This window comes from Condylura cristata, unplaced genomic scaffold, assembly GCF_000260355.1.
Source record: "Condylura cristata isolate star-nosed mole 26May11 unplaced genomic scaffold, ConCri1.0 scaffold00011, whole genome shotgun sequence".
NCBI lineage: Eukaryota > Metazoa > Chordata > Mammalia > Eulipotyphla > Talpidae > Condylura > Condylura cristata.
Window position 1 is genome coordinate 26488463 of NW_004567112.1, and position 27071 is coordinate 26515533.

Consider the following 27071-nt stretch of genomic DNA (forward strand, 5'->3'; position numbering starts at 1 on the left):
GCACAGGACTTAACCCCTGTTTGCAGGAAAAGCCAGGGAAGCTGATTTTCATGTTTTGGGTAGACACAGTAGGACAATGGACCTCATGAAGCAAGAATACTTGGAGGAGGAGAGAGAAAATTTTGGATCCGGGTTGCTGCCCAGTCTTGGCAATCTCAAGTGCTCTTTCTGAGCTTTTCTTCTATAGTAAGATGATACTTTTACAGTTCCTGTAGCCTCTAGAACACAACAGAGGGCAAGCACAGCTTAGCCTGTGCCTGTGGGACTCGCACGCAGGCGGTTGAGGCCTGCTGGCTGGTGTCCACAGCCCAGAGCTGTGTGCGTGGTGCAGTAACTGAGCCTCCCAGACCGGCCAGATGTTTTATGAGTCTATAACCGCAGCTGCCCATGGAGAGCCCCTCTGTGCCACGTTGAGGAGGCTGGGATCTGAAGCTGCACTGCTGGCCTCTTGCAGTCCCTGGCCTCCTGCCACGATATCTGCTGGGCACTTCCAGAAGATGCTCATGGAGCATCCTCACTGCAACCTGTCCTTCCTTGGTTCCTGCAGCCCCAAAACCAAGGCAAGAATTCAGATGAGGAGGAGAGCCCATGCTGTCTCTCTACTCCAGTAGTATAGCAGTGTCAGAGTTTCTCTTTCCATCTGAGGAAAGAACTTGAAACCAACTGGGCCTTGCCTTTGGTTTGGTCCATGTGCCTACCTCTCCAGGATTCCCGTGAGGCACATGCTGATTCACCTGCCTGCCTGTGTCTCTCTTCCTGGCTATGTGAGCACATTGTTTGCCATCTCTCATGCCAGAAAGGGCTCTGTAATCCTGTTCCTGGAGATTTGCTCAACGGTCTGTAAATTCAGGACTGGTCATTTGTGCCTTGTGTTCTGGCCCATCTCATGTCTGGTCATGAATCCTGATCTAAGACCTCTGCTCTTCCCCTCAGTGTTCCATGTTGTCTAAATAGAGGCCCAAGCCCCTCTAACTCTCTGAACTCACGGGTTTGCTGCTATATTCATCTACAAGGCCCACACATCCAAGCCCCTGCTGTTTCTATAGAAAAGCAGCTTTGATTTACATGATAGGAGAGCTTTATCTGTTTCCCCACTGACTGCCTCAGCCTCTGAAATCTGGCTCTGCTCCATCAGCCCACCAGATTGGTTTCGGACTTTCCCAGGAGCTTCCTGGTGGGAAACCACAATGGGTGTTTTTCAGCAGCACTTGATGCTATTCATTCTGACAGTACTCTACTTTCTTGGCTTCTAGAACTCTGGTGTCAGTGCTTTTCTGCTTCTGTGACTGGTTGCTGACTCTCTGTGTGGGAGACGCTCCTGGTTCCCTCCATTTGCCCTCTCCCTTAAATATTCCTGCAGGTACTCCCCTCTCCTGAAACTTTGTCATACTGTGCTTTCTACCATTTTTTTTTAAGGACAGGTTTTTTAGTTGCCAGAATAGAGACCCACTCCAGCTAATTTAGGCAGAAATGTTCACTAAACCTAAGACCACAGAGACTGCCCTAGGCCTCTCTGGGCCACTGTCCAGGGAGGGGAGAGTCCCATTCTCTCTCCTCTCTCATTGACCGAAGCCTTACCTCCTTCTCCAGGTTCACCGTGGAAGCCGCCACACAGCCATCCCCACGATATATTTTTTTAGGTTAAGCACTTAACCAACTGCGTCTCCAGGTTCCCCAGGGCTTTACAGAGCTGCATTCCTGTTGACTCGGCTGTTCTGCTGGGAGCTTAGCTTTAAGAGCATGGAGACATACATTAAGGTTTAAGCGTATGAATGCTCACCATGGCATCATCTATCTTAGGGAATAGTTAGAAACACTTTAAGTACCTCATGAGTTATTGTTAAATCACATATTACTATGGTAAACTTTTGTCATATGCTTGAGACAACTCACTCATTTTTGAAGAGAGTTTAATGAGAAAATGAAACACAGTAATAAGCAATATAGGTTACTGTGGATTTGTGATTTAAATATATCTGCAGATATATTAAAAAGCACTAAATGTTAACAAAAGTTCACTAAATGTTAATGTCTAAATTCATCCACACTGCTTCACATGTCAATAGTTTGTTCCTTTTTACCACTGAGCAATATTTCATTCACTCACTGATGGACATCTGTGTTATTTTAAATGTACCCCAGCACAGAGCTCCAATTCTTTGGGGACCCCCTCTGTAACACCCCCCCACCCCCCTGCTGGATTGGATCCTGCATGTTCCTAGTCTCGAACACATGTTCCTGTTACTGTCAGTAACAGGATGAAAAGACGTGTATTTCTTGTACCTAGGAAGGAGAGTGCTGAATACGACTGATGATCAATGTCTACTGGCTGGAAAAAAATTAACTCAGCAGAGAAACACTTTTCCAAGTTCAAACATTTGCTCAGTTAAAATATCTGCAGCATTTTGCTGTAGTGAAGATTAAGATAATGCTTTCGGCTCCCCTTTTCCTTTCTGAGCCATTTTGCCATTTAATCAAGCAGATTAGTAATGATTGGTCATTACTAATGGATGTTTATTATTATGGGTTTAATATTTGTCTCCTCCACCTTTGCATGTTGAATTCCTTCCCCTGACAGTATTAGGAGGTAGGGCACTTTGGGAGGTGAGGGTCTGAGTGCAGACTAGTGTCCTTGTCAGAAGCTAGCATGCTCTCTGTTTATCTTCACCCTCCCCTCTCCTCCTCTCTGCCATGTGAGGATACCAAGAAAAGGCATCTCCAAACCCAGACATGAGCCCTTGCTGTGTATCACATCTCTCTGTGATCTTGTAATCTTGGACTTTCCCAATTCTACCACTGAGAAATCAATGGTTTCTTGTTTTTTGTTTTTAAGCTATCCAGTCTATGGTATTTTGTTATAGCAACCTGAATTAATGCATATATAAGCATAGCTGAACTTAAAAAAAATTGCTTTAGTTAATTGTAGATTAACATGTGTCTCTAAGAAATAACACAAAGAAATTCCTTGTTTCAGTTTGTACCCTTTACTCAATTTCTGTCAATGGTAACATCTTGCAGAATTATAAAGCAATATCTCAACTAAGATATGGACACTAATACATGAAAATGTGATATCTGTGATATCTCACTGGCTGAAATCTGTCTTTCTCTAATAGTTAATGAAGTTGGACTACTTCTTATGCTTATTTGCTGTTTGTATCTTCTCTTTGGAGTAATGTCTCTATGTTTCTGCCCATTTTCTAAGTTTTTTTCCCTGTTGAGGTTGAAGAGTTTTTTATATTCTAGAAACTAATATATTGGGTATGTGCTTTGCAAGTATTTTCTCCCAGTTTGTAGCTTGTCTTTCTTTATCTGCTCTTTATATGGGTCTCTGTAGGACAAAAGAAAGTTTTAATTTTGATGACATTAAGCTTATCAAGTTGTCCTTACTAGGTGGTGATTTTGGGATCTAGTCTAAAACTCTCTGCTTAATCCTGGATCCCACAGATTTTCTGCTAGAAATTTTCTGGTTTATGTTTTACACTTACATGTGTGGTTCCATCGGAGTTGGCATTTTCTAACGTGTGCTGTGTATTTTATCTGGTGCATCTCCTCTGCTGCAGCCCAGTCACCATTAACCTCTGCATCCTCCCTTTCCAGACCTCTACATGTATGCTGTGCTCGTCTGCTGCGTGGGGATTCTCAGTGTCCTCCTCTTCACCCTGGCTGTCATCTGGCAGTCTGTGTTTAGCAAGAGGAAATCCAGAGGTAAGAGATGGATAAGATCATGTCTGGGATGGGAGTGCAACTAAACCACAGACAAGTGGAGGGTTCTGGGTAAAATATCACCTTAGTGGACAAATGCATCACGGTTAAGGGTTATTTGCTGCCACCTATTACTTCTCTTGGTATTAAGACTACTGTTTGGCAATCAAAGTGAATGAAAATATGTGTCTCCCTTAGACTTTGTAAAAATCAACAATGAGAACTGCTGCTATCTTTCAAACTCTCCCTGCCCACATGTCCTTCCTTCCTGGTTTCTGAAGGCCGTGACCCTTTCCTGAAGGGACTCTAGGGTCAGATGAATCTCAGTCTGATTCTGGCTCTGTCACCGACACTGAGTTTTTCGACAAGTTCTTAGCTGATGTTGGTTTCCTCCTTTGTGAGACTGAGTTCTCTGAGTATTCATAATCTAATTACAGTGCCCATGCTGAGCCTGGAAGGCAGGTGGGTTTTAAAAATCTCTCCCTCCCTTTGTTTCCTGTGCAGCCTGAGTGTTGACTGTCCTCTATCCTTTCTCTGTCAGTGTCCCCGTTCCTGGGACTCTGTCCTCGGCCCCTCTTTGATTTGCTTGTATGTGCCCAGCAACTGCCGTTCTCTGGACTCTCGTCTCCCAGTGTTCTCTCACAGTCCCCACTCTCACCAAACGTCGGCTCCCCATTCCTACCAGCTCCTGCCCAATGTCCCTGAGATTCTGTCCCTCTGACCCCCGTCAGGATTTCCAAAACAGATAAGGCTGCTGTACCTCCGAGGCAACCTGGCTAAGAACTGGCCTCTGGAATTGTGGTTCACATGGCGAGTGGCCCTTCACTCACCACTGGTGACGTAGCCACTTGCCTTGCTGTCTCCATCCCCATAATGGGGGAGAAGTCGTACACTAGGTTTGGGGGGTCATGACTGAGGGGCCACTCAGACTGAGAGACTGAGCAGTGTTTCTGAGGTGACTCTCCCCAGGAAAGGTTGAGGAAACCAGGAGATAGGCCCACGCAGGAACAGCTTCCCGAGAGCTGTTTCTACCCGAGACCTTAGCAGAGAAGGGGAGGAGAGCTTCCTGGTAAGAGCTGCGGCTGTGTCACCAACAGCAGTAAGGCGAATCCCAGAGGTGGCGGGGAGACAGTCCTTCAGTCCTTTCTCCAAATGTGCTGCTGCTGGCTCTTTTTGCCCCCACCCCCACCCCAGCCAGAAACCCCAGGGAAGTGCATAGAACTCAGCCTCTGGGAGCCTGAGCTGAGGGAGGAGGGTGAACTAGAGGGAGCTAGAGGGTTGGAGACATCAGCACACAGCCCCTGGCTCCCAGAGGCAGAGAGGGCTGCAGCCAGTGTGCCTCGACCGGCTGCGACCTCTGTGTGTGGCTCTGTCCTGGACTTCCTAATAGTCCGTGCTACCTGTATGCAATGTGCCCCAGCCACCACACCCATAACTCCTGAGGCTTTCTTCTGTTTCAAACAAGTGACGACTTTGTGAGCTCGTGGCATATATCACACATGTCCAAATGCATTTGCTTCCTTTGGGGGGAGTGTGTAAGGCAGGGGTGTGCTCCTGACTCATTCTTTTAATTTAACTCATGACAGCTGCTCAACAAATGGTGGACAAGTGGGCCTGTTTCTCAGCTTCTGTGCTTCTAAATGCTGGGGTTTGGAATTGAGCTTAGGCCATTTCCAGGCCTGTTTTGCTTGAAGATTCTGCTGCCAGGACTCAGGGGCTGAGGGAGAAGCCTGCCTTGAGGTGCAGGCCCACAGACCATAGACAGGGCCGAGGAAGTGGAGCAGGATGGTTAGGCAAGAAGACATCCTTCTCCTCTAAAGCGAAGAAAGGCAGATTGGACATATGCTCTGGGGCTCACACAGAGCCCCTAAGGACAAGGACCCCAGCTGCCCTTGTCCCCTGAGTGGGTCCCAGATGGTCACACTTGCACCTGTGCGGAGCCTCTCTGCTGAGCTGATCCGAGCACCTGCTACCACCTTCCTGGGCTTGCCTGTGCCCTCATGGAATCCTCCCCACCCATCCTGGATAAAAGCCTGTATTGCTCCATTTGACAGAGACCCAGCTTAAGAGCTCGAGAAAGTCCTGAAACAGGGCGTGGCAGAGCTCGAGCTCCAGACCTCTGTGAAACTGGGCATGTTTCCATCAAGAGAACCTTAACCACTGTGGTGCTGACTGTGCCAAGTAATGTCCATGGCGGTTGTTGTTGCGGTCCGCCCCAAACAGTAGTTCGTGATACCTGGAGCTCCCCAGGAGTTTGACTTTGGTCTGGTTGCAACTGCTGCCAATAGGCTGGCATCCTGTAACCCTGGCAAAGTGAGGCTGCCTCACGTAGCCTCGGGAGACAGAAGCCTTCCCGGGAGCAGGTACTTCCTACAACAACATGGAAGACAGCCTCTGTCTGGGTGACCATGTCACTCTTGCCTGCAGGAGGCTTCAAGCAGCTCTGACAGAGCCGTTAGCCCATCTGGGGAGGCCTGAGATGGCATTTGTGGTGAGACCCCAGCTGTTGCCTGGATTATTGGTCTGAGGTCACAGTTCATGTAGCAAGACAAAGAGGCGGCTCTCTACTCTCTCCTGTTCAGCACCTCTCTTTTACATGAAGTATTTCAAAAGGATCTCCTTACTATAGTGGAATGCAACTCATAGATAGGACTATGAAATAGCCAAGGAAATTGGGACATGTAGAATAGAATACAGGTGAATTGCTGAAATATTGCACAGGACCCCAAATCCACCCCCTTCCAGTTCCAAACCCTGTGCCTTTCTCTGCAGGACCTCAACAGAAGCCATCCTTGGAGAGCCCTGTCACTACTGCAGGTGGGTTTGGGAGGGCTTAGTTGTCTTTATGGTACCCCAAAAATCCAGGTAAAATTTCAGTGAGGAGTCCCAAGAATCCTATGAGGTCTGGAATCATGGGACCTTTCCCAACTCATTTTGTAATGAAATTTAATAACAAAATTGACATGTGGCTTAGAAGGAAGCTGATCAATATGGCCTTGTTTTCGGTTCATTAGGCCCTTTCCTATAAATAAGAGTGTCCTTTCCTGTCAGTGAATGAGTTCATATCCAGAAAATCCACACTGGTAACCCCAAAATGTTTCAGGGATCTACTGCCACGTAATGAACCACCAAACACCTTGGCTACAGATAGCATTTATTTGCTCAGGATTCTGGGTTGGCTCCACCGGCATGTCTGCTGGCCTCTGTCAGCCACACAGGAGTGCAGTGGGCAGTGTCATCTGGTGTCTCTGTCAGCTGCACTGGATTGCAGTGGGCGTAGAGAGCCAGGGTGGCGGCTGTCTTGGCCTGTAGCCCACCTCTGACATGGATGGGGCAGCAGGGCTGGGCACATTGCTTTCTCTGCCTCGGGCCTCCTTAGCAGGGTAGCTAAGCCCCTGAATGTGGGCTCCCAGCGAGTGCCTAGAATGAACACTGGCACAGTTGTCATGCTGCCATATTCCTTTGGTCACAGCAACTGCTAAGGGCAGCTGAGATGGAAGGGGAGAATGGTGGGAATTTGTGATCATCTTTAAACACAATACAAGGGAAAAATGATTTTTGTCTTTTCCCACGCCCAGACTACCTCAGCTCAAGGGTGAGTAAGGGACACACCTCAACCACTCCGGGTGGCTAGGGCATCATTGTGCCTGCTGTGATCCTGAGGACTAGTGGTGCTAGGGAAGTTGCTGGGCGAACACTAGTTCCCAGGGAGCAGGAATGGAAAGGAGCTGGGGAGAGGATGTGGCTGCAATTCCAAAATGACAGGCCCCAGTGGTGCAGGAGTGAGAGCAGGGCTAAGGCACATCCCCTCCCAACAGGCTGCACCCCTGCCGGTCTTGTCCGCTCTGAGTGTGTTATTCTGATGGGGCTGCCATAGAAAAGTACCTAAGTTGGGGGCCAAAAGCAATAAAAATGTGTTTCTCTCAATTCTGGAGGATAGAAGGTTAATGTCAGCTGCCAGCAGTGTTCTTCTGAGGTCCCTCTCCATGGCTTTTAGGGAGCTTGTTTCTCCTGTGTCTTCACTGGTCTTTCTTCTTTGTCTGTGTCCTGCTCTCTCTTCTTGTAAGGATGCCAAACAAATTGGATTAGAGTCCTCTCTACTGACCTCATTGTAACTTAATCTTTAATGCCCCTATCTCCAAATTCAGTACATCCTGAGGTACTTGGGTTCAGGGGTCCAACAGGTGAATTTTGGAAGGCTACAACTCAGGGCAGGAACATGAGCTGTGTGACCCTGGGCAAGGTTGTTAACCTCTCTGGGTTTCGCTGTTCTCCACTGTACAATAGGTGAATGACAAGGTCATTCAAAAGATTAAATTGGAGTACACAGTTAGGGTTTTGCATTCTTGTTTGCCTAGCCCCTAAAATAATTCCAAAAACTATTCCTTTTTGTCGACATCTAAATTTCTTTAACATAAGTGTAAATTTTTGCAGAGGATGCAATTTCTAGAGCATCACAAATATTGAAAGCTTAAAATGAAATGGTTATATGTCTCTTTTACACTTAAAGGTCATGGATTTAATAACCACCTCTTTTGGTTAAAAAGACTATGTGAGAGGAGAAAACACTCATGAACAAGCTTTAATTGTTAAAAATTGTATATTAGTCCCTTTTCTCCTTGAACTTTTTCTTTAATCTACTGCCCTCACGATGAAATCCTTTATTGATCATCCTATTGTACTTCTCTGTCAAATAAATGTAAATAAAACTTTAAATTAAGAATTTAACTTCCTTATTCCATAAGTCTCTAGGTATTAGAAACTGTTTCTAGATTGAGTTATCAGGATTTCCCAATTAGTAAACTTTGGAAGATTGTCACAAATAATCAAAACCACATAAATATATTATAAATTTAGATAAATAATTAATATTCATAAGAAGCAAAATTTATTGGAATTGCATTTTTATTGACATGGATTTTTATTTTTACTTCATATACCTTTTGTGAGTTTGCTTAGTAGTAGAATTCAGCACCAATTCTATTTCTATTTTTTAATAGATGTTAACTCAAAATACCTCATTCAATATAAAAAGAGGTAGGAATAGCAGACGTTTTCTCATACCACTCAATATTTTAAACTACTTTTGAGATATATGTCAAATGTCATGTAATAATATATCATCAAAATTTTTTTTAATATTCTACCAACTGACAACTTCCCATGTGAAATGTTTAGTTACCCAGTCATTCGTCATTTGCTTTCTCAACACTGGCACCAATGCTTCGAATCATTTCTTATTTGGGGTCCCACTGGCTTTACCCCCAGAACAGATCTTCTTAGTATAAGTCAGGATGGGTGAGGGTGTGCCTTAATTTTCTGAAGTAGAAAAAGTGATCTGAGAGGGGAGGCAGGGAAAGGAATGGTGATGCAGGCACGGTCTAGGGCAGTGAATTCCTAGCAGAGGCTACCCCAAAAGTGAGGTATTGATTTCCTTAAAACTTTCTTAAAGTGTGCAAAGGTAAACCGCAGACTAAAGGGAACTGATCCATATAATAAACTTAGATGAATGCCAGGAACATAGGAGGTGTTCAATGAATACTAACTGAGGTATCATTGTTACTGCAGGTGTAAACTACCCAACACATACTAGGTACTTAGCAAGTAGAATAGAGGGTTTCGGTACTAAAATAGAGATTGGGGCCAGATAAGCTCACAGAATCCACGCTAAGGGTAAGCTTGTCATCCTCGAACCTGGAACCTTCATTGGTTACCCACATAACAGAACACTCCAAATATAGTAGCTAAAAATATAGCTATTTTATTTGCTCACAGGTCTTCAGGTCAGTGTTTGGAAATAGGCTTAGCTAGGACCACTTATGCAGTCGAAGCCCACTGGTGGATCAACTGGGGCAATTTATATCCTCCATGTGGTCTCATCTTCTATACTGGCCAGGCTGCTTCATGCGGTAGAGAGATGGCCCCTGCAACAAGAGACAGAGAAAACTTCACAGGACATTGTATGCTTTACTTATGACACATTGGTTCATGTTTCATTGGCCAAAGCATTTCCTGTAGCCAAACCCAAAGTCAGTGTGGGAGGGGATTAAGGATCTAGTTGAAGGATCTAGGGAGTGGGCTTGTGGGTCCCAATGCAGCACAAGGCCCAGGGGCCTGGGGCTGTTGCTGCTTTATTTCTACTTGGGATGGACTGAACTAAGAGTCTTAGGTTGGGCACTTGTTCAGCTAAGTACCTAGATAAACTAATTTTTCCTCCTTAGTTAAAATCATTTGTTCATTCTCAAGGAGATCTGCTGTGGGGGGTGTGTCTTGCTTTAAGTCTTGCCCATGGGTTTCCTTTTAGTCACGGGAGAGCATTAATGAGAGAGTGAAAATCCTTTTAACAGAGGCGCTTTAAAGTGTAGACATGTGGGTCCACCTTGCCCCAGGAAGGCTTTCTTGTGACTAAGGTGGCGCGTAGAAGTTGGGTGACTCTATTAATCCTAGGACTTTTCATGTTAAAACCTGATTCAACCTGATTTGACCAAAAATCAGTGTCTGAGGTTGTAAGACCAGAAGTTTGACTTAATGCCTTTCTAGATCTGAGAATGACTCACCTAGGGGACTCCACTAAGGCTCTGCTGAACTCACTCTGTGTGAAAGTCCTGAGAGGTTAATTTCCACCATTTGGAAAGTACCTGGCTGCCTGCATCTCCTGGTAGTTTTGAAGCACACAGACCTAAAGCAGCATTGACTTACCCTCTTCTGTTTTTCTTCCTTTACAGTGAGACATTATTTGGTGAAATGTCCTCAGAACAGGTAGGAGTATTTTTCCCTTTTATCAAATGAAACTCTTTATTGTTTTACTTTCTTTTGATGTTACCAAGAAATTGGTTAAATCTGTAGCTAAAGGTCTGCATTCTAGTCTGAAAATGTGTGTTTTGCATAGATTTGCATGTCTCCAGATTCCATACTCTGGCATGCACCCCCAGAGGGTTCAGAGAACCAGTAGTTCCTACTGACCCGCTGTGCATGTTGGCAGGGCTCAGCCCCAGCACCTGGAGACCTGCTCCCCCTGTTGAGGAAGGAGCTGGCAGCTACAAGCAACTATTATTTTTTTTAAAAGATTTATTTATTTGTGCATACAGAACTGGGGTACAGGCCAGAGGCTCAGGGGCGGCGAGAGGCTTCACCAGAGACAGAGTGGGGAGCAGAACAGGCAGATCGACGAAGTACACTGCTGAGGGGAGCAGCGGGCCGGTCAGGAGAGGTCTGGTCACCTCCGGGGCAGGCGGGGATTGAACTCATGCGGAAGCGGCTTTAGATTCTCAGTGCTGTGCTTTAACCCGCTGCGCCACCAGGGAGGGCCGCAAGCAACTATTTTGATGTCCTTGGCCACGATACTCCTAGTCCCCTTCCACTGATGCCTGCTTGTCGTAGGCCCCACTCTTGCAGAGCATGATTGTTAGTGATACCTGTGCTACGGTGCTAGACTTTTAGCTCATGGGACATATCTCACAGGTGACACAATAGTTGTAGGAGATTTACAAACACTTAGGGTTTAAAAATTTGAGATGGCTTATGTTGATGTCTCCTAACTCTTTCCTACTAAGTGCAACTATGAGCCCTGGAAATAATATGAGACAACCAAAGGCAAAAAGCTGGTTGACAGGAAACGTTAATGTGTCCGATTAACCACTGGAGAAGAGGGTAAAAGTGTACAGAGAGGACAACGAAAGCTTTATTTCCTGTGATTATAAATGAATAACATGGTATAAATTTCAGTTGAAAATGGATTTGGAGCTCTCTGGGGGGCCTTGTACGCTGCCTCAACACTCCCTGCTCTTGGCTGCTGTTGACCCTTAGAAGTCCTGTTACTGATATCAGGGTACAAAATGATCCCACTGGTAATTGTTGTCTACCAGGTACTATTCTAGCAGCTTGGGAATAAACAGTGAAGAAAAGAGACAGAAGTCCCTGCGTTGGTGGAACTTGCTGGGCAGTGGGTACAAACTCATGTGACCCCAGGAGAGAGGTCTGGCTATGGCTGAGTGAGATCAGCAGTTCGTCTCCCCAGGAGGCAACTATGAAACTTCATGCAACTGACCATGATTTTAGCACTCTGGAAATAGAACAAAGGCACTTGCTAAACTGAGAAGCATTTATACTTGTGGCCGGACTTCTGGTCAGAACAGTGGGGCTCTGTGGGGTCCTGGCCTGGGCTGCTCTGACACTCTCCCCTCCCAGCTTGGTTGAGGCAGAAGTTCTGGAAGGCCAGTTTACTTAGTGCGGTTGGGGTCCTCCCATGGAGTGCTTGGCTAGTGAGTGTTCTGTCCTTGCCCTGAACTCTGGCTTTGGCCTGAGTTGTTCTGTGCCTCCATAGTCCAGGCAGTTCCTGCTGCTCCTGTCATGCCAGCGGCTCCCAAGCCCAGCTCCCTCAGCTGTGCTGTGGCAATGGGCAGCTGGGCCCCTGGCCTTCAGGCTATGATGGGGTCAAATGTCCTTCTCTGTCCTCTGACCACTTCCTCCTACGGGAGCATGGCAGGAGCACAGGAATAGGACCAGTGCCAGGACCAGAAACCCTCGGGCAGGGGAGGGATTTTAGTGCTGGCGCTGAGGCTGCGGTCACTCAGAGAAGGCCTTTCCAAGTGACCGGGGCATAATCTGAAGGCCAGAGAAATCTAAGGAAAGTTCAGAGGGAAGGCAAACAGGTCTCAGCTTATTATCCTTTGAGCTTTGCCCTGACCTTCAAAGTTGAGAGACTGATCCTTTCCCATGACGAAATGTTCTGCCTGGAGGTGAAATTTGGGCCAAGTCTTCAAGGAGAGTGAGACTGTTCTGGAGAAGAGGGAGAGGGACGCAACATGCAGAAGTGGAGCGAGAGAAGCAAAGTGGGTGGCAGGACTGGGGACTGAAGGCACCTGGCCACAGGGGGGCCAGACTCAGCATCATATAGCACAAAATCAAGGCCATATAGGGCAGCAGGCCCAGACACCAAGGGTTGGCCATTGTCCTATGGCCAGCAACAGCAAAGTCACATGTTTATTATACTCCATGTTCTGGTCACAGTGCCACATGTGGGACACACGCCTTCTTCACTTCCTGCTGTGCCCACCCACCAACCCGGCAAAAACATCAAGGGGTTTATTTTAAGCCCTCACAGCACTGTGATGGGCCCGTGATGATCCCATTGTGCAGGTGAGAAACTGATACAAGCGAGTGTGGATGGAGGTGAGAGGAGGAGCAGCGAGACTCGCCAGCCGGGGCCACCTAGCTCGGGACAGGCTCTGCACCCTCCCGATGTGCTCGGAGATGTGGGTTTGATTGTGAATGCTTCCAAGTTCACAGAGAGGAACAAGGGGTAGGTGCCACTACAAGTCAGTGGGACGGGTATCTGCGGATGCTGGGAATGGCTGGAGCCATCAAGGTCAGCGTGGCCTCCTGACCTTGAGAAGTCCTCGACTCACCAATGCCCCAACCAGGTTGTTGTTGTTTGGTTGGACTTTTGGCCACGTGGATGCTGTATGCCTTCCCCTCTGTCCACACTGGCTGGGGCAAGAGAGTAGTGAGGCTAGGGGCAGCAGACGTGGTGTGTGTCGTCTGACCTCCCTCCTGCATCTCCAGTGCCACTGCTGTGCCATCTTGTCCTCACAGAGGTTCAGTGTCCTTCTTCCATAGCCCCGGGCATGAGGAGGATGAGCAGACTCTAGAGAACATTCACCTGGACTTGCTGTCCCTTCAAGTGATGCTAGGAGACCTCGGGGCACTCGTTCAGCTTCCCTGGGAATGTTTCACCTCCGTGAAGTGGGCACACAACTTTGCCTCTGAGGCTCGGGGTCTCTGTGAAGTTTCAGTAGGGTGGCTGCATCTGTGGGCTGATTCCTCACTATGACTCAAAGGCTTCTAATCCTCATCCAACCCTGCAAGGTACAAATTAGTCTCCCCAGACTAAGAACAGGAATAAAACTGTTACTAGGTAAATATTGAGCTCTCAGTCCATGGATTGCTGGTGACATAAAGCCAGCTGGATGGTCTTGCCGCAGGAGGAACGGGCTGGCTCCTCACACCGGGACGCTGCAGCGGGGGCCTCAGGCTGACCGCAGCCGGGTCTCAGGTCTGCCCCTGGCCCTTCTGTGGAAAGTGCTGCCTCCGGCCCAGACACATACCCTGACCAAGCGCCCTCCTTAGAGGGGAAGGGGACAGTGCCCCCTTGGTCTCATGAAGGATTCATCTCTCTTTTTTTAATTTTTATTTTGGGATTACATTTTTATTCTTCCATATGTATACATGTTTCACTCACCTTCCACCAGACCACCTGTGCCAACATCACCTTTTCCTTTAACTCCCTCCTCTTTCCCCTCTGATAGCCATTAAACCCCTTCACTGTGTTTGAGATTGATTCCTGCTGTATTTTGCCTGTGTACATTTCATTGTTTATATTCCACAGAGGAGTGAAACCATATGATACCTGTCTTTCACTTCCTGACTTATTTCACTCACCACAATCACCTTTCTTGCAAGGGGACCCCACTCAACTCTTTTTAAACCAGTAACTATAAATGCACCCCAGTGTTAGTGGGACAGCCAAAGGATAAGGTTGTGTTGAGCAGAGGGTTGGGTTAATGCCACCCAAACATGTGCCCTCAGCCCTGGTGGGGTGGTGGAGCCTGGGCAGGGAGTCGCAGCGATGCTTCCTGCCACTGCTGTTGGCCTAAGGCCGGGATACTGCATAGGCCCCCAAATATTAGTGAATACCTCCCAATCTTATCAGTTAGTTTTCAGAGGTTTTAAACTCAAGAACAACCTCCTGCCCAGCCAAACCTCCCTGCAGACTTCATGAAGCTAGCAGGGCCTTTAAAGGAAGAGCTTTGACAATAAGGCTCCAGCAGAACCTCGTGGGGGATGCAAAACACTTATGATAAGAGTCTGTGGGCTGGGAGCTACTTGCTAAAGGACCAGATTTTTCCTGTACCATTGAGAATAAGCATGCCAAAACCATCTATCTGGGGCGGAAGCAGCAGAGAATAAAACATGACCTCTAGGGCCTGCCAGTTTTTTCTAGGTGTCCTGGCTCTGGTTCAGGTTCAGAGACCTCTACCTGACTCCCTCGTCGAGGACCCTGACAGCAGATTCCATAATAATAACCTTGGCGATAATGCTGGTGAGGTTACGATAGGTGACACTGCTCAGTGCTCCCTACCTGTCCAGTCCCATATGCTTGACATGTATCACTCATTTACGTAACAGTCATTTCAACAAGTCATTGTGAGTGGTGGCATCATTCATTCACTTTGGCAGTGAACTTCTTCAGCTTTAAGCAGCTCCTGCCTGTGGCTCTCGCCTGACCTCATGTATTCCAGTGGCAGGCGAGGCCCATGGAGTACTTTCAGAAGCCTAGAATGAGATGCCAAGCAATTTCCCCTATTTGTTTGAGTTCTCAGCCTTTACCCATGGCAGCTGGTCTGTCGTTGTCATCCTCATTGCCACCATAGCTGTTAAGGACAGTGTTCCTTCTCCAAGATTCCACACTTGACATTGTTGGTACAGGGTATGGAGTGGCACCTGTCCTGCATGAAATCTTGGAAAAGGAGCCCTCGAACTGCTTGGAAGGGACCTGATGAATCCCTTGGGGTGTCTTACTGTCAGAGCTTTGATACGGGGTCAAAGAAAAGGAAGCACATGGGTGTTTTTGGAGGCTATCTGGGTCCTCTGCAGCACGGGCTTTCAATGATAACATGGATTAAGCAGGACTGAGGAGGGGAGGGCTCCAGGAAGCAGGCCTGGGGGGGATGTTGGCAGGACCAGCCACCACACCTGCCATAATCCCGCTCACCAAGGGCTTTCTGGGTTGGGTTCTTCTTAACAGACAGTGGGCATGCCTAGGGGCCCAGTTCAAACTACAGCAAATCCCTTTATATCACGTGAAAGGTAGCTAGTGTGTAGGGAGGAGGAACAGGACCTCAAGAAAGCTTTTGGTTCCATAGGTCATGTGTTGAGATCACCACAAACATTGCCCTGGACCAAAGGAAACGAGGTATCAGGGGGATGCAAGATGGGTATATGCATGCGCCTGGCTTAAATGGTTAACTGCACCCTAAATGTCTCCCAGAGAGAGGTGATATTTGGGGGCCGTTTGATGGAGGGTGGGGACTGTTGCATAGCATTCCGCGTGTGCCTTAGTAGGAGGGACACTGAGCCCATGCCGTCATACAGGCCAGATGGAGCTGGACCTGTGATTCTTCATTGTAATTAGGTTCTTTGATGGGATCAGCTCAGTTTATGTTAGATATTTCCTACTCCCCAAAACTTTTAGCTTTAGAGAAAAACTTTTAGTTTTAGAGAGGAGGAATAGGATTTCCTCCATTCTGGCAGCTGACGTTACTTACTCCAGACAGTTTCCAGGAATAGGAACACGCTCTTCTCCTCTGCTTATGGTTTGGGCAGCAGCCGCACCTTGTCCCCAGCCCCAGCCCTCAGTGGACTACTTTTCCTTCCAGGGCAGGGGTTTCTGCAGCTGCAACTGGGGGCTCCTGAAAGCTCCCCACCCTGAATTTAATACAAAACAAAATGCAGTAGAAAGCTGATATTGTCTTCCAGCACCTTCTCTTTGGGGACCTGGTTAAGTCTAGTGCAGCTATTGTGGATCTGGCTTGACTGGCCCTTTTCCTGCCCCAGTTTTCTTGTTCTGTTATCTGGGCTGGGTCCAGAATCCTTGCTTCCGGGCCAAGCAGGGAGGTTGGCCTGGATCAGCTCCCAAGTCTCCTGCCTGGCTTCTCTGCAGCTTTATTTTCCCTTTGGGAGTGGGGGGGGGGGAAGGGTAGGTAGATTATGGATATCAAGTATATTTTGTACTTGATATAAAATATATATCTTCTATACATATATAAGATATAAGCCTTGCATGTGATAGAGACAAACATAGCTACTACTAACTTTAGTTTCTACAAAATATAGTTGCTCACAGTTTGTTAAGTGGCTGGCAAAATTCAGATTTCCTGTCTTACCTGGTGTCCTGAGACAACCACCCAGAGACAGAGTGGGGAGCAGAACAGGCCAACTGATGAAGTACACTGCTGAGGGGAGCAGCGGGTGGGTCAGGCGAGGTCTGCCGCGCCGGGCATCGAACTCATGCTGAAGTGGCTTCAGCTTCTTAGTGCTGTGTTTTAACATGCTGCGCCACCAGGGAGGGCCCCTGGTCAAGGTTTTAATTGAAACTTGTGGCCCTCCCCTCAGGGGCAAGACATGACACCATAAAATATTCAAATGGCAACCCCATTCTCGCAAGGTAGCACCATGAAGTGTCCTGCATTGCACCCTCACATAGAGATTAGGGTCAATGTTACTTAGCAATGTCATGTCCCATCTGATAGCCAAAGCTATCTCATCTGATCCTCACAACAATCCTGTGAGATAGATAGAAGGACACATCTCCCCCTTTCAGGGAAGTGAGTGACTTGTGCAGGGTCATCTCCCCAGTCTCATGGAACCAGCTTTAGCACAGGCCTTCTGTGCCTTCCTTCCCTGTGCCCATTCACTCAATCCAGCCTTTGTGAGGCAGACACTTCCATGAGAGGCATCCAAGCTGAACCTTGTACATGTTGCCGCAAACACCATGCCCTTACAGGAGCTAGAAAGACAGCTCTGTTCCCCACAAATAGCACTTTGCTCTAATCACACAGCTCTAATTTAGATGGAGTTTCCAGCCAGTTTTCTCTTTCTTGGTTTGACTGACTCCAGAAGAGTATACTCCCTTGTGTGGGAGATAAAATGCAGTTCTGTCCCAACCCAAGAGATAGAGTAATTTGTTAGTAAACTTTCATCATCTAAAATTTCTTACCTGCTGATTCAAAAGGAGATGTAAGATCCTGGGAGAAAAAAAAACCATCCACTGTATGCCATTGGCACAAACCACTATGTATGTGCTCTCGTTGTTGAGCAGGAATTAAGCTAAACTTAGGTTCGTACAGTTTTACTGTCTTGACAAGAAAGCAGAACTTTTTTACCTTACTGAAAGCCCTGGGCATGATGGCACAAGTTCATATATATGATGTCCCAAAACTTTCATTTGTATTAGTTTATATTTGATTCACCTGTTCTTACTTATTTGTTATTTTATCCATATATTAAGAGCTGATGAATTAAATCCAAGAAAATAAAAGAGGAAGGAGGAATATTTGATTCTGCAAGGGTGTGGCCAGGGATGGTAAGCAAACGCAGAAAGGGTTAAATAGCTTTTAAGGTGATCCTCATCTGTGAACCAGTATTTCCAGTGCTAAGAATCCAACCAAAAACCAAAAATCTAAGAATGGAAAACCATGAGGCACAAATACGTGTGTCACTCATATATCAAAGTGGGAAATGGGTTAGATTCAGATGTCAGGGAATGCCTAAGAGGACGGTGTGATGCTTTTTCACTGGCATAAGATGAGAACCTAACTGGAAAATGCAGATGAGGTAAAAAGAAGGGTACAAAGGTGAAACACGGTATGACTAAGAAGTCATGAGACCCAAGAAGAGTCAGATTTTATTCTCACACACAAAAATAAAAACCCACCAACCCTCATGTGGATATTTATAGCAGTTTGATTTGCGATAGCAATTTTATCACCGAAACTTGTAACCAGCCACCATTTTTCAATAGGTGAATGAATAAGTAAGTACTGATGCATTCTCTGTGTGGACTATTATTCAGGGCTAAAAGCAACGAGCTGTCAAGCCATGAAAAGACCCGGAGGAAACCTCCGTGCAATACAAAGTAAAAGAAGCCAGTCTGAGGAGGCTGCACACTGCAGTCCAGTTATACCACATTCTGGAAAGTGCAAAATCATGGAGACAGTACAAAGATCAGTGGTTGACAGGGGTTTGGGAGTGGGAAGAATCAATAGGTAAAAGGCCAGAGCTTTTTAAGGTAGTTCAACTATTTTGTATGATAGCGCTGGTAGATTCATTATATATTGGTCCAAACACACAGAATAAGCAACACCAATAATGAACTCTAATGTAAACTATGAATTTGGGGTGGTCATAATGTATCAATGTAGGTTGCATCAGTTATAGCAAATGGACCGCAATACTAGGGAGACATCAGTAATGGGGAGACTGCATGTGAAAGGGGGGATGACATGGGAAACCTCTGTATCTTTGTTCAGTTTTGCCATGAATCTAAAACTTCTCTAAAAAGTCAGGTATAAAAAGTAAAACAAGGAAGAGGGGAAAAGCTGGAAATATTTAAGAAGGTTGTGTTTTGGTTATGATAGACTTCTTTTGTCTTCATGCCTGTAATTACTATTAAAAACATGAACATGCATTTATAATAAAAAGAAAATAAACATTTTAAGAACTTAAAAAGACACAAAATGAAAAATCCATATGGTTATAGATTTAAGCAATTCTGAGTTTCTGATCCCTTGATATTTTTTTTAGTGGTCAGTTTTGTAAACTCACATTCCTCTTGACTATTTGTGAGTTACACAGTTGACCCTTTATGCTAACTCTATGGCCAGTTACAATTTTTGTTCCCACTGAAAATAAGTCATCTCTGGGGAATCTCAATGGCAACTGTGATCTTGGAATTTTTCCCATAATATATGATTCAATTTTCATTTGTTTTCAAAACTCTAAGATGCTATTGGAAGGGCCTATTTTCTTATTAAAAATCTGTAGATATTTATGTTTTATTTACTACTTTTCAATGACTTAGTTTAATGATTAAAATTAAAAACTCAATTAAAAATATAAGTATACACACATGATTCATGTGCATGTATGTGTTTACATATCACAACATGTGATTATCTATGTATACACAGCACACACACATATCTGTGTGCTTGTGTATATATCTGCAGCATGTAAGTATGCATTTATACAGTGCATGTAGGCATATAAATGTTATATAGCATATGTGTATATATACTTATGTATGTACCTACTGTATCTATGGTATATGTGTGTATCTATAGTATAATATATGTCTATACAGTGAGAATTCTCTCTGTTCTGTCTCCCATCTGTTCAATTCTCTGGCACCCTCCTTCTGAGAAACCACTGTTTTATAATTTTTGTGAATACTTTTCAGAGTTTTTTATGCATGTGTATGTAAATACTAGTATATATTCTTATTTCCCCCAAGTTTTATATAAAGAGTGGCACAATTTTTACACTATCCAACACTTAGCTTTTTCACTTAACAATGTATTTTTCTTTATCAACATATAAATAGCATCATTCCTCTTTACAGTTACAGGACCCCAGGTGTCAATTTGTGGATTTACCATAATTTCCTTAACCAGTCCCCTGCTGATGGATAGTTGGGTTGTTTCCAGTATATTGCTATTGCCAACACTGTAATGACGAGGCTTATACATTTATTTCATACATTTGCAAGCATGGCTACAGCATGCCCAGGAGTGATGTTGCCCAGTCAAAAAGAATAAGCCTCTGTGACTCCGACTGTCCAGGTTATTCTGATGGCCAGGCTGTCTCCAGAAGGAAGGGGTTGCCCTCCTACCAGCAATACTTCTGAGTGCCCAAATCCCACACACTCTTGCCAAGAGTACTTTGCCTCAGATGTAATTGTCATTCTGATTTGTGGAGAAAGGATTTGGATTCCTTTCATGAGGGAGTTTTAGCATGTCTTCAGAGGTAAGAGCCCTTCCTCTTGGGTGAAAACTGTGTACTGCCTTCATTTGGGTTACCATAGTTGATAGTCGCATTCATATGGATTTCTAGAAGTCCATTATGAATTAAGAGCTAGCTTCACTCAGTAACTACACTTACCTGACTGGAACATGCATCTGAGGATAAGAGACCCTAAATGGGGCTTCCCCTGGGCTGCTGGAATCAATAGTATGCATTTGAAGTAAGACTGATGGTCGTTCGAGAAAGTGTGTGGACCCCACCCAGGAGGTATCAAGGTCAGGTTCCAGCTTGCAAGCTGGCCTGCTTACTCACAGTGTCACTTAGAGCAAGTCATTTAGCTTCTTGAAGTCTTTGTTTTCTTACCTGTATTATCAGCCCTATGACCATCCACTGTGGATTATCCTGGATAACACACAGGAAGAATCTGGTAGCACCGTGATTACATGAGGCCAGATAATGGCAAACACTCACAATACTCCTTGGGGTGAGCTCACCGAGTCTCACTAAATAAAGTATAAGTGCAGCAGGCAAGAAGGGGTGAGCCAGCACGGGCGATCCCAGAGGCCCTGGGCCATGCTCCCGGGGTCTTTTCTTGCTCGCACAGGACATACTTCATTTTAGATTATGAACCCCAATGATATGTACAAGATATCTTGGCTTTAGGGGATTTCAAGCAGAAGTTTCTGGTGGTAGTTGAGTAATTATTATTGATGTAATCAAACCAGACTGTGTAAACCATGAACCAGGTGTCATCCATCAATCTGTGCATCCCTAAACCACGCAGACATGCTGGCCCTGCATCTCCAGGGATTTTGTTTTTGACATTTAAACAGCACATTATAAGTGACTGATTGCTCACCTCACCACTCTTCCCCTAACTGAGGATCAGTACCAGACTCCAGACATCCTTGAGCTAAGCATAGAGTAATGTCTGTCCAGTTGTAAGATGACCCTACCTTACACAGGTACACAGGCAGCACTCAGAAGCTCTTACTTCCTTTCTCTTTCCCTGGAACAAACCGCTTTTTGCTTCACCTGGACCTTTTTTTCTCCAGCTCAGGGGAGACTGTCACCAGCGTGACCAGCTTGGCCCCCCTGCACCCCAAGAAGGGCAAGAGGCGGAAGGAAAAGACTGACATTCCCCCTGCAGTCCCTGCCAAAGGTAGGAAGCTCACCCACAAAGATTCATGAGGCAATCACCATGAATGATCTAGAAGTGTTCTGGGGTTTGCTGTGGGTTCATGACAGGAGGAATAGCAGGTAGAGGGCATGACATGATGGGCATCCAATGTTTATACCATCTGGAGGCCACTTCCTTCCCATCCTAACCTGCCTAGATTCTGGCCATAACTGAGCTCTGACTTGGGGTGGGGCTGGAGCTGGAGCTCGTGCCACTGGCCCACATGCAGCATCCACAGGCTACTTCCATGGCCTGTGTACCCCTGAGAGGCTCTGAGTAATGCGTGGGGTCAGGGGGTGTCAGCATCTTCTTGGTTCATTCAAGGGAAAGAATATTCTCTAAAGATGCTAAACATGTGTATAATGTATTTTGGATGGGTCCTGGGACTGAAGTGAGGGCTCTTTCTCAGTTCTGGTTATTACTGAGAACAACATAATGAGGAAGATGGGCATCTTGAGAAGAAATGGCGTAACAGGTCTTAGGGAACTAAGAAGGCTTAGTTTCTAAAATAACTATAGGCAGTTTAGGAGAAATTCATACCTCAAAGCATTTGAAATAAAGTTGGTAATATGAGGATTGCCTGGGTGAACAACTTAACACGACATAAAGATGGATGTCGTCTCTCACAGGAGGTATTTGGGGTCCCCAGTGGTGCTGAGGTTGAATTACATTGGGGGGCAGAGGGGTGGAAGGCCTCTGGGAAGCACAGGTGTAAGGGAAGGCAGCAGAGAACCCACTCTGGGCCAAGTGTTGTACTGCTCCAATGTCTCTCCCTGCCCAGAGACAAGTGACAGAGCCTGGCTTTGAAGTGAGGGCTGCTGGTCTTCTAAGGCCAAGTTCAATTCCCAAGTTACTGAGATATGAGTTATACGATGGTTGGTGAAAGCCCGGGGTTTTTGTTGGTCAGGGACAGTAAAAGCCTCCCTGACAACCTCACAGGCTGCTGTGAGTGTCAGGAGTCGCCCCCTTCAGTGTGGGTGTGCAGGTGGGGAAAAGCTGCAGGGAAGGTCCCAGGCTCAGCCCCTACCAAGCATCCCGGTCTTCATCCGCCTGCCGGACTCTGGAGCTGGCAGTGTTTACCGCGGAGCTGTTCTGTCAGCCTGGTTGAGGGGAAATAATGACATTTCCAAAGACCAGGACACGGCTGCCCCCACCAGGAGCACAGCCTGGCATCAGAAACTGGAGTTCTTCCCTGGGGGCAGATGGGCTCATGAGTCTCCATGAGTGTGTTTGGGTGTTTGTGATTTGTGGGCGTGAAGAGCCTGGGGAGGAATCGTAAGCTGAACCCTTGACATGCGTCCACAGCTCCCATCGCCGCCTCGTTCCACAAGCCGAAGCTGCTGAAGCCTCAAAGGAAAGTCACTCTGGTGAGTAACATACTCTGTGTCGTTGTCATCCCCTCAAGCCATAAACACGCTTCAGGGTCTAAGTTGCACTTTTATTGATGCAAAATATGCTAAAAAGTTCTTGGTGCTTTTGTTTCCATGCAAAGGCATTCATTTTTCTTCGTCAGCTTTTGAGCCAGCTGATCTCCAAACTTAGTTCCCAAAGTAGTTTTGTTGTTGTTGTTTTAAGCCTTTTTTTTTTCATTATTAAATGCTACTTTTCAGAAAGAAGAATAAAGTCACCCTCAGGAATTTATAAAACAGAAAGTAGACCTGCTTATATGAAGTTACCTGCTAACTATTCTGATGGCACTGCTGAGGAACCTTCCAGAAAACGTTAGAACTCTTTTTGAAATAATTTTAGATTTATAGACCAGTTGGAAAGATAGTATAGAGAGCTCCCATCTACCTCCCACTCCAGACTCCCATCATGTCTCAACAGTTTTTGTATGCATGTTCTTGTTTTGGTCCAGAGTCTGGTCAGGAAATCACTTAGTTGTCATGTCTCCTTAATCTTTCTGTTTGTCCCTCCATCTGTCTTTCTCCTCGATGGCGTTGACACTTTTGAAGAGTCGCCACCAATTAATTTATAGAATGTGTCTGATTTGGATTTCTCTGAGGTTTTCTTATGATTGAGAATGAGGGTTTGGGTTTGAGGAAGGTCAGCACAGAGGTTACATTTTCCTCATCATCCATATTATGCGCATTTTAGCAGTCCTGTTTACCTCAGTCACTTGGTTAGTGGTGTCTGCAGGCTTCTGCAGTATTGTCACTCTTTTTCCTTCCTGCACTCTGCTTGTTAGAAACTAGTCACTAAATCTAGTTCACACTCAAGGGGAGCAGATTTAAATTCCACTTCCTGAAAGGTGTAGCAAAATTTGAGGGGCCATTAATTGAAACCACCCCAGTAATTAATGCATAATTTAGGGGAGAGATATCAACACAAATATGCCTGACCTTTTGCCCAGAAATTTAGCATTCATCAGTGGATTCTGTTTGCAGCATTTGTTGCTATGGTATAAGAATGGTGACTTTCTATTTTCTTCAATCCTTTCACATATATTATTTGATATTTTTCTGTAAGGAAGAGCTGAACCTCTGATTTATTTGTTCACCAATTCCTTTCTATCAGTACAGTTGCTGGTACTGTTTTGGACCATTTTATTTATTTTGTTGCTAATATTTTTCAGCAGTTGTGTTTTTGAGCAATAGAGCAAGAGATACTGACAAACCTATTCTAAAATGTGTACATACTATAAAGGACCAAGATAAGTTTGAAGGAAAAGTACAAAGTGAGAAATTTATATACCAGTTTTCAAGATTTACCTTAGCGCCACAGTAATTAACCAGGTATGGCACTGGCGTGGGAACAGACAAACAGACGTAAGGAACAGAATAAAGAGCTCTAAACAAATTTGCATATGTGTCTTCACTAGATTTTTAACCAATGTAGCAATGTAGTAAAGTTAATATTTGTGCCATTCACTATGTGATGACGGGTCTAAAACACAACAATCTACAATCCCTGTTTCATATCACACATAAAAAGTAGAGAAAGATCATCGACTTAAGTGTCCAGGCACAAATGAAGCTTTTAAAGAAACATATCTCCCTGACTTCAGGGTAGGGAAGACACAGAAAGTAACAGCCATACACACACACACACACACACACACACACACGCATGTTTACATATGTACACACACACGCTGTAGGCATATATAAGCACGCCATGCATGTATAGACATATACAGTTATGCCATATATAGGCACACCACACACATATATAGGTACGTGTATGTGTGTGTGTGTGTATGTATGTATGTATATAGAGAGGTGATTTTTTCATGCTGTCCAAATTCTCACAGTAAGTGCCCCCCCCCCCAGACTTGCATGTGAGAACACACAAAAACTCCATTCAAGAAAAATGAGTCTCAACAACCCAAAGTGGGCAGTTTCCATTTCTCCTGGAGACAGTGTTGCTGCTGATGCATGGCCCTCGCTTTTGCTAGGCCATAGCCAGGTTGGCCCCACCTCTCACTTACCCATTTAACAGAAATTGGTTACACACCTATCACCTGTTAGGTACAAAATGCTGCCTTAAGCAATGCTAGGTTCCTTAAAGTTTGGATTCAACAGTGCATTCAACGATAAGTCTGGTGTCTATCACAAGTTTTTGCTGCTATTTTGCTTGTGTGATTGTTTGCGCTGCCTGTCCCTCCCTCCTTGCCCAGCACCGCTTTACTCTGTGGCCCTGCTGGCCCCACACTGGACTGACTGATTGCCCCCTGATCTTCCCAGTCCTGGTTCAGGGGGACCTCAGCACAGTGGCCAAGGGCTTAGCCTTCTGCTGGAACTAAGGGATTTCTTTCATAGGAAGGAAATTGAGGCAATTATATGCATTTCAAAAGCACATTTTCTTTTATGCATGTATTGCCAGTTTCAATTCTTTAAATATGCAATTACTCCCTTGATCAATTAAGGTCTGAAGAAACTTAAACACTTTTGTAACAGATTTCCCAGAAATGAGTCGATTTGGAAACCAGTTCACACCTCTAACAATACACACACAGAAGAAAAGAGCTGACTAGGGATGGGTCTCTGTTTGACCAGAGTCGAATTTATCAGGCCTAACGTCTGCAGGTTTTAGTTAATATTAAGATTTATTTTCCCAGGAGGCCAGCATTGACCTTAGTCTCAATTTGGTCGATATTTATCATTCAGATCAATAAGTCTTGATGGTAGTTGAAACTAAAGTCAATAGCTACTTGTTGACTCACACAGACCTTGGTGGGTAATTTAGAAAATAACTTGGAGGCATCTTTTCTCTGGGGCCTGTTACCAGTTTAAGTGTTTAATTCTGTGATTGTTCAGTTTTGCCACAATCTCCTTAAAATAGCGCTTCCCAAGTGATCCCAGTCCAGAGCTTCCCGACCCCTCTTTCCAGAGTGATACTGCTAGTCGTTCATCCCGGAGCCACACTGCCCAGCCACCCCCCTGACTCACTGAAGTGAAGGGAGCGCTTCCTTTGGTGAGCCCCCAGCCAGGTACAGGCTTCTCTGCAGGTGCTTAACCCACCTGGCTCCATCAGTCATCTCCCCCCAACGTGGAATCATGTGGGCCCTCGGGCTCCTCCAGCAAAACAACAAGCAGGCGTCCTTGTTTTACACCCTCCAAGTATTAACAAGTGGGGACCTTCTCTTATGTTTCCAAGGTGGTGTAGTATTTCAGGAGAGGTTATATGTACCAGAGATTAAGAGTGACTGAGAGGCTTTAAAAAATCATGAGAACTCAAGAAGATAAAAAAGGCAAAAAAGGTATCTTAGACATTCTATAATCAAGGTATTAAAACAGCCCTTACCCCCTTTTAATAAACCAACTGAACACAACAGCCTGCTTTCAAATTTGGCCATCAGGTAAACGAGGCCATTATCATTATCCTTTTGATGCAGCTACTTTCTGACAAGGTGATCAGTCTGCCTAATAGCCTTAAACATTGACAGGCTCTATTTCCATATATCAGGAGTTCTTCATCTTTTTGGAGACCGGAACACTCTCACAAAAGTCAGTTTTTGTTTTTTTTTACATTGGAGCTGAGCTCAAAAGACTTCCTTGAGGCTTTCTGGGAACCCCTATTTCCCCCTCTTGGTTAGATGACCCTGCAGGAGAGGTTCTGCAACCCTTGGAGCTAATTCACAAACTTTTAGGAAAATCTGCTATTGTTTCCTTCTTTCAGAAGAAAACAGAAAGCCAGAAGCACATATGATTTATTTTTATTGCATTAGGTCAGTTATTGACTTAGAGGCAGAGTGGAAGAAGAGAAAACAATTTCTGTGATGTGGAGGCAAGACCTCCGTGTTTAAGATAGAACAGTCTCGGGGAGCATGAGTTCAAGAGGACAGTCAGCATCCCAAACTAACTAGAAGGGAAGAGAATAGTCCTTTGGGCCCGATGGACTTTCCCCCGCCCCTGGCTGCGTTACTGTCTCCACCTCCTCAGTGAGGACCACTCAGTGCCTCACCTGTGACTCCTCCCTGACTGTAATCGTTACTCATGTGTCGCCTTCAGTAACTGCAAGCGTCAAGCCATCCCTGTTCTCCAAGGAGAAAATGATCTCTCGTGTACAAAAGACTAAAGACAAAAGAAATTGAGCAGCGTCATGGGCTTAATTACCATGAGCTTCCCCGTGGGTCTCCTGTATCCTGTCTCCCCACTCTGAG

The 27071-nt window shown here is 45.5% G+C and overlaps 1 protein-coding gene across 1 annotated transcript in view; it reads left to right on the plus strand.

Annotated features, from left to right (window-relative positions):
* Nucleotides 1-27071, plus strand: part of VSTM4 (V-set and transmembrane domain containing 4) — a 62766-nt gene that overhangs the window by 19814 nt on the left and 15881 nt on the right. The window contains exons 4-7 of the mRNA XM_004681044.2: nucleotides 3601-3708; nucleotides 10431-10464; nucleotides 21342-21448; nucleotides 22772-22833. Coding sequence (XP_004681101.1) covers nucleotides 3601-3708; nucleotides 10431-10464; nucleotides 21342-21448; nucleotides 22772-22833 — 311 coding nt within the window. The remainder of the gene's footprint in view (nucleotides 1-3600; nucleotides 3709-10430; nucleotides 10465-21341; nucleotides 21449-22771; nucleotides 22834-27071) is intronic.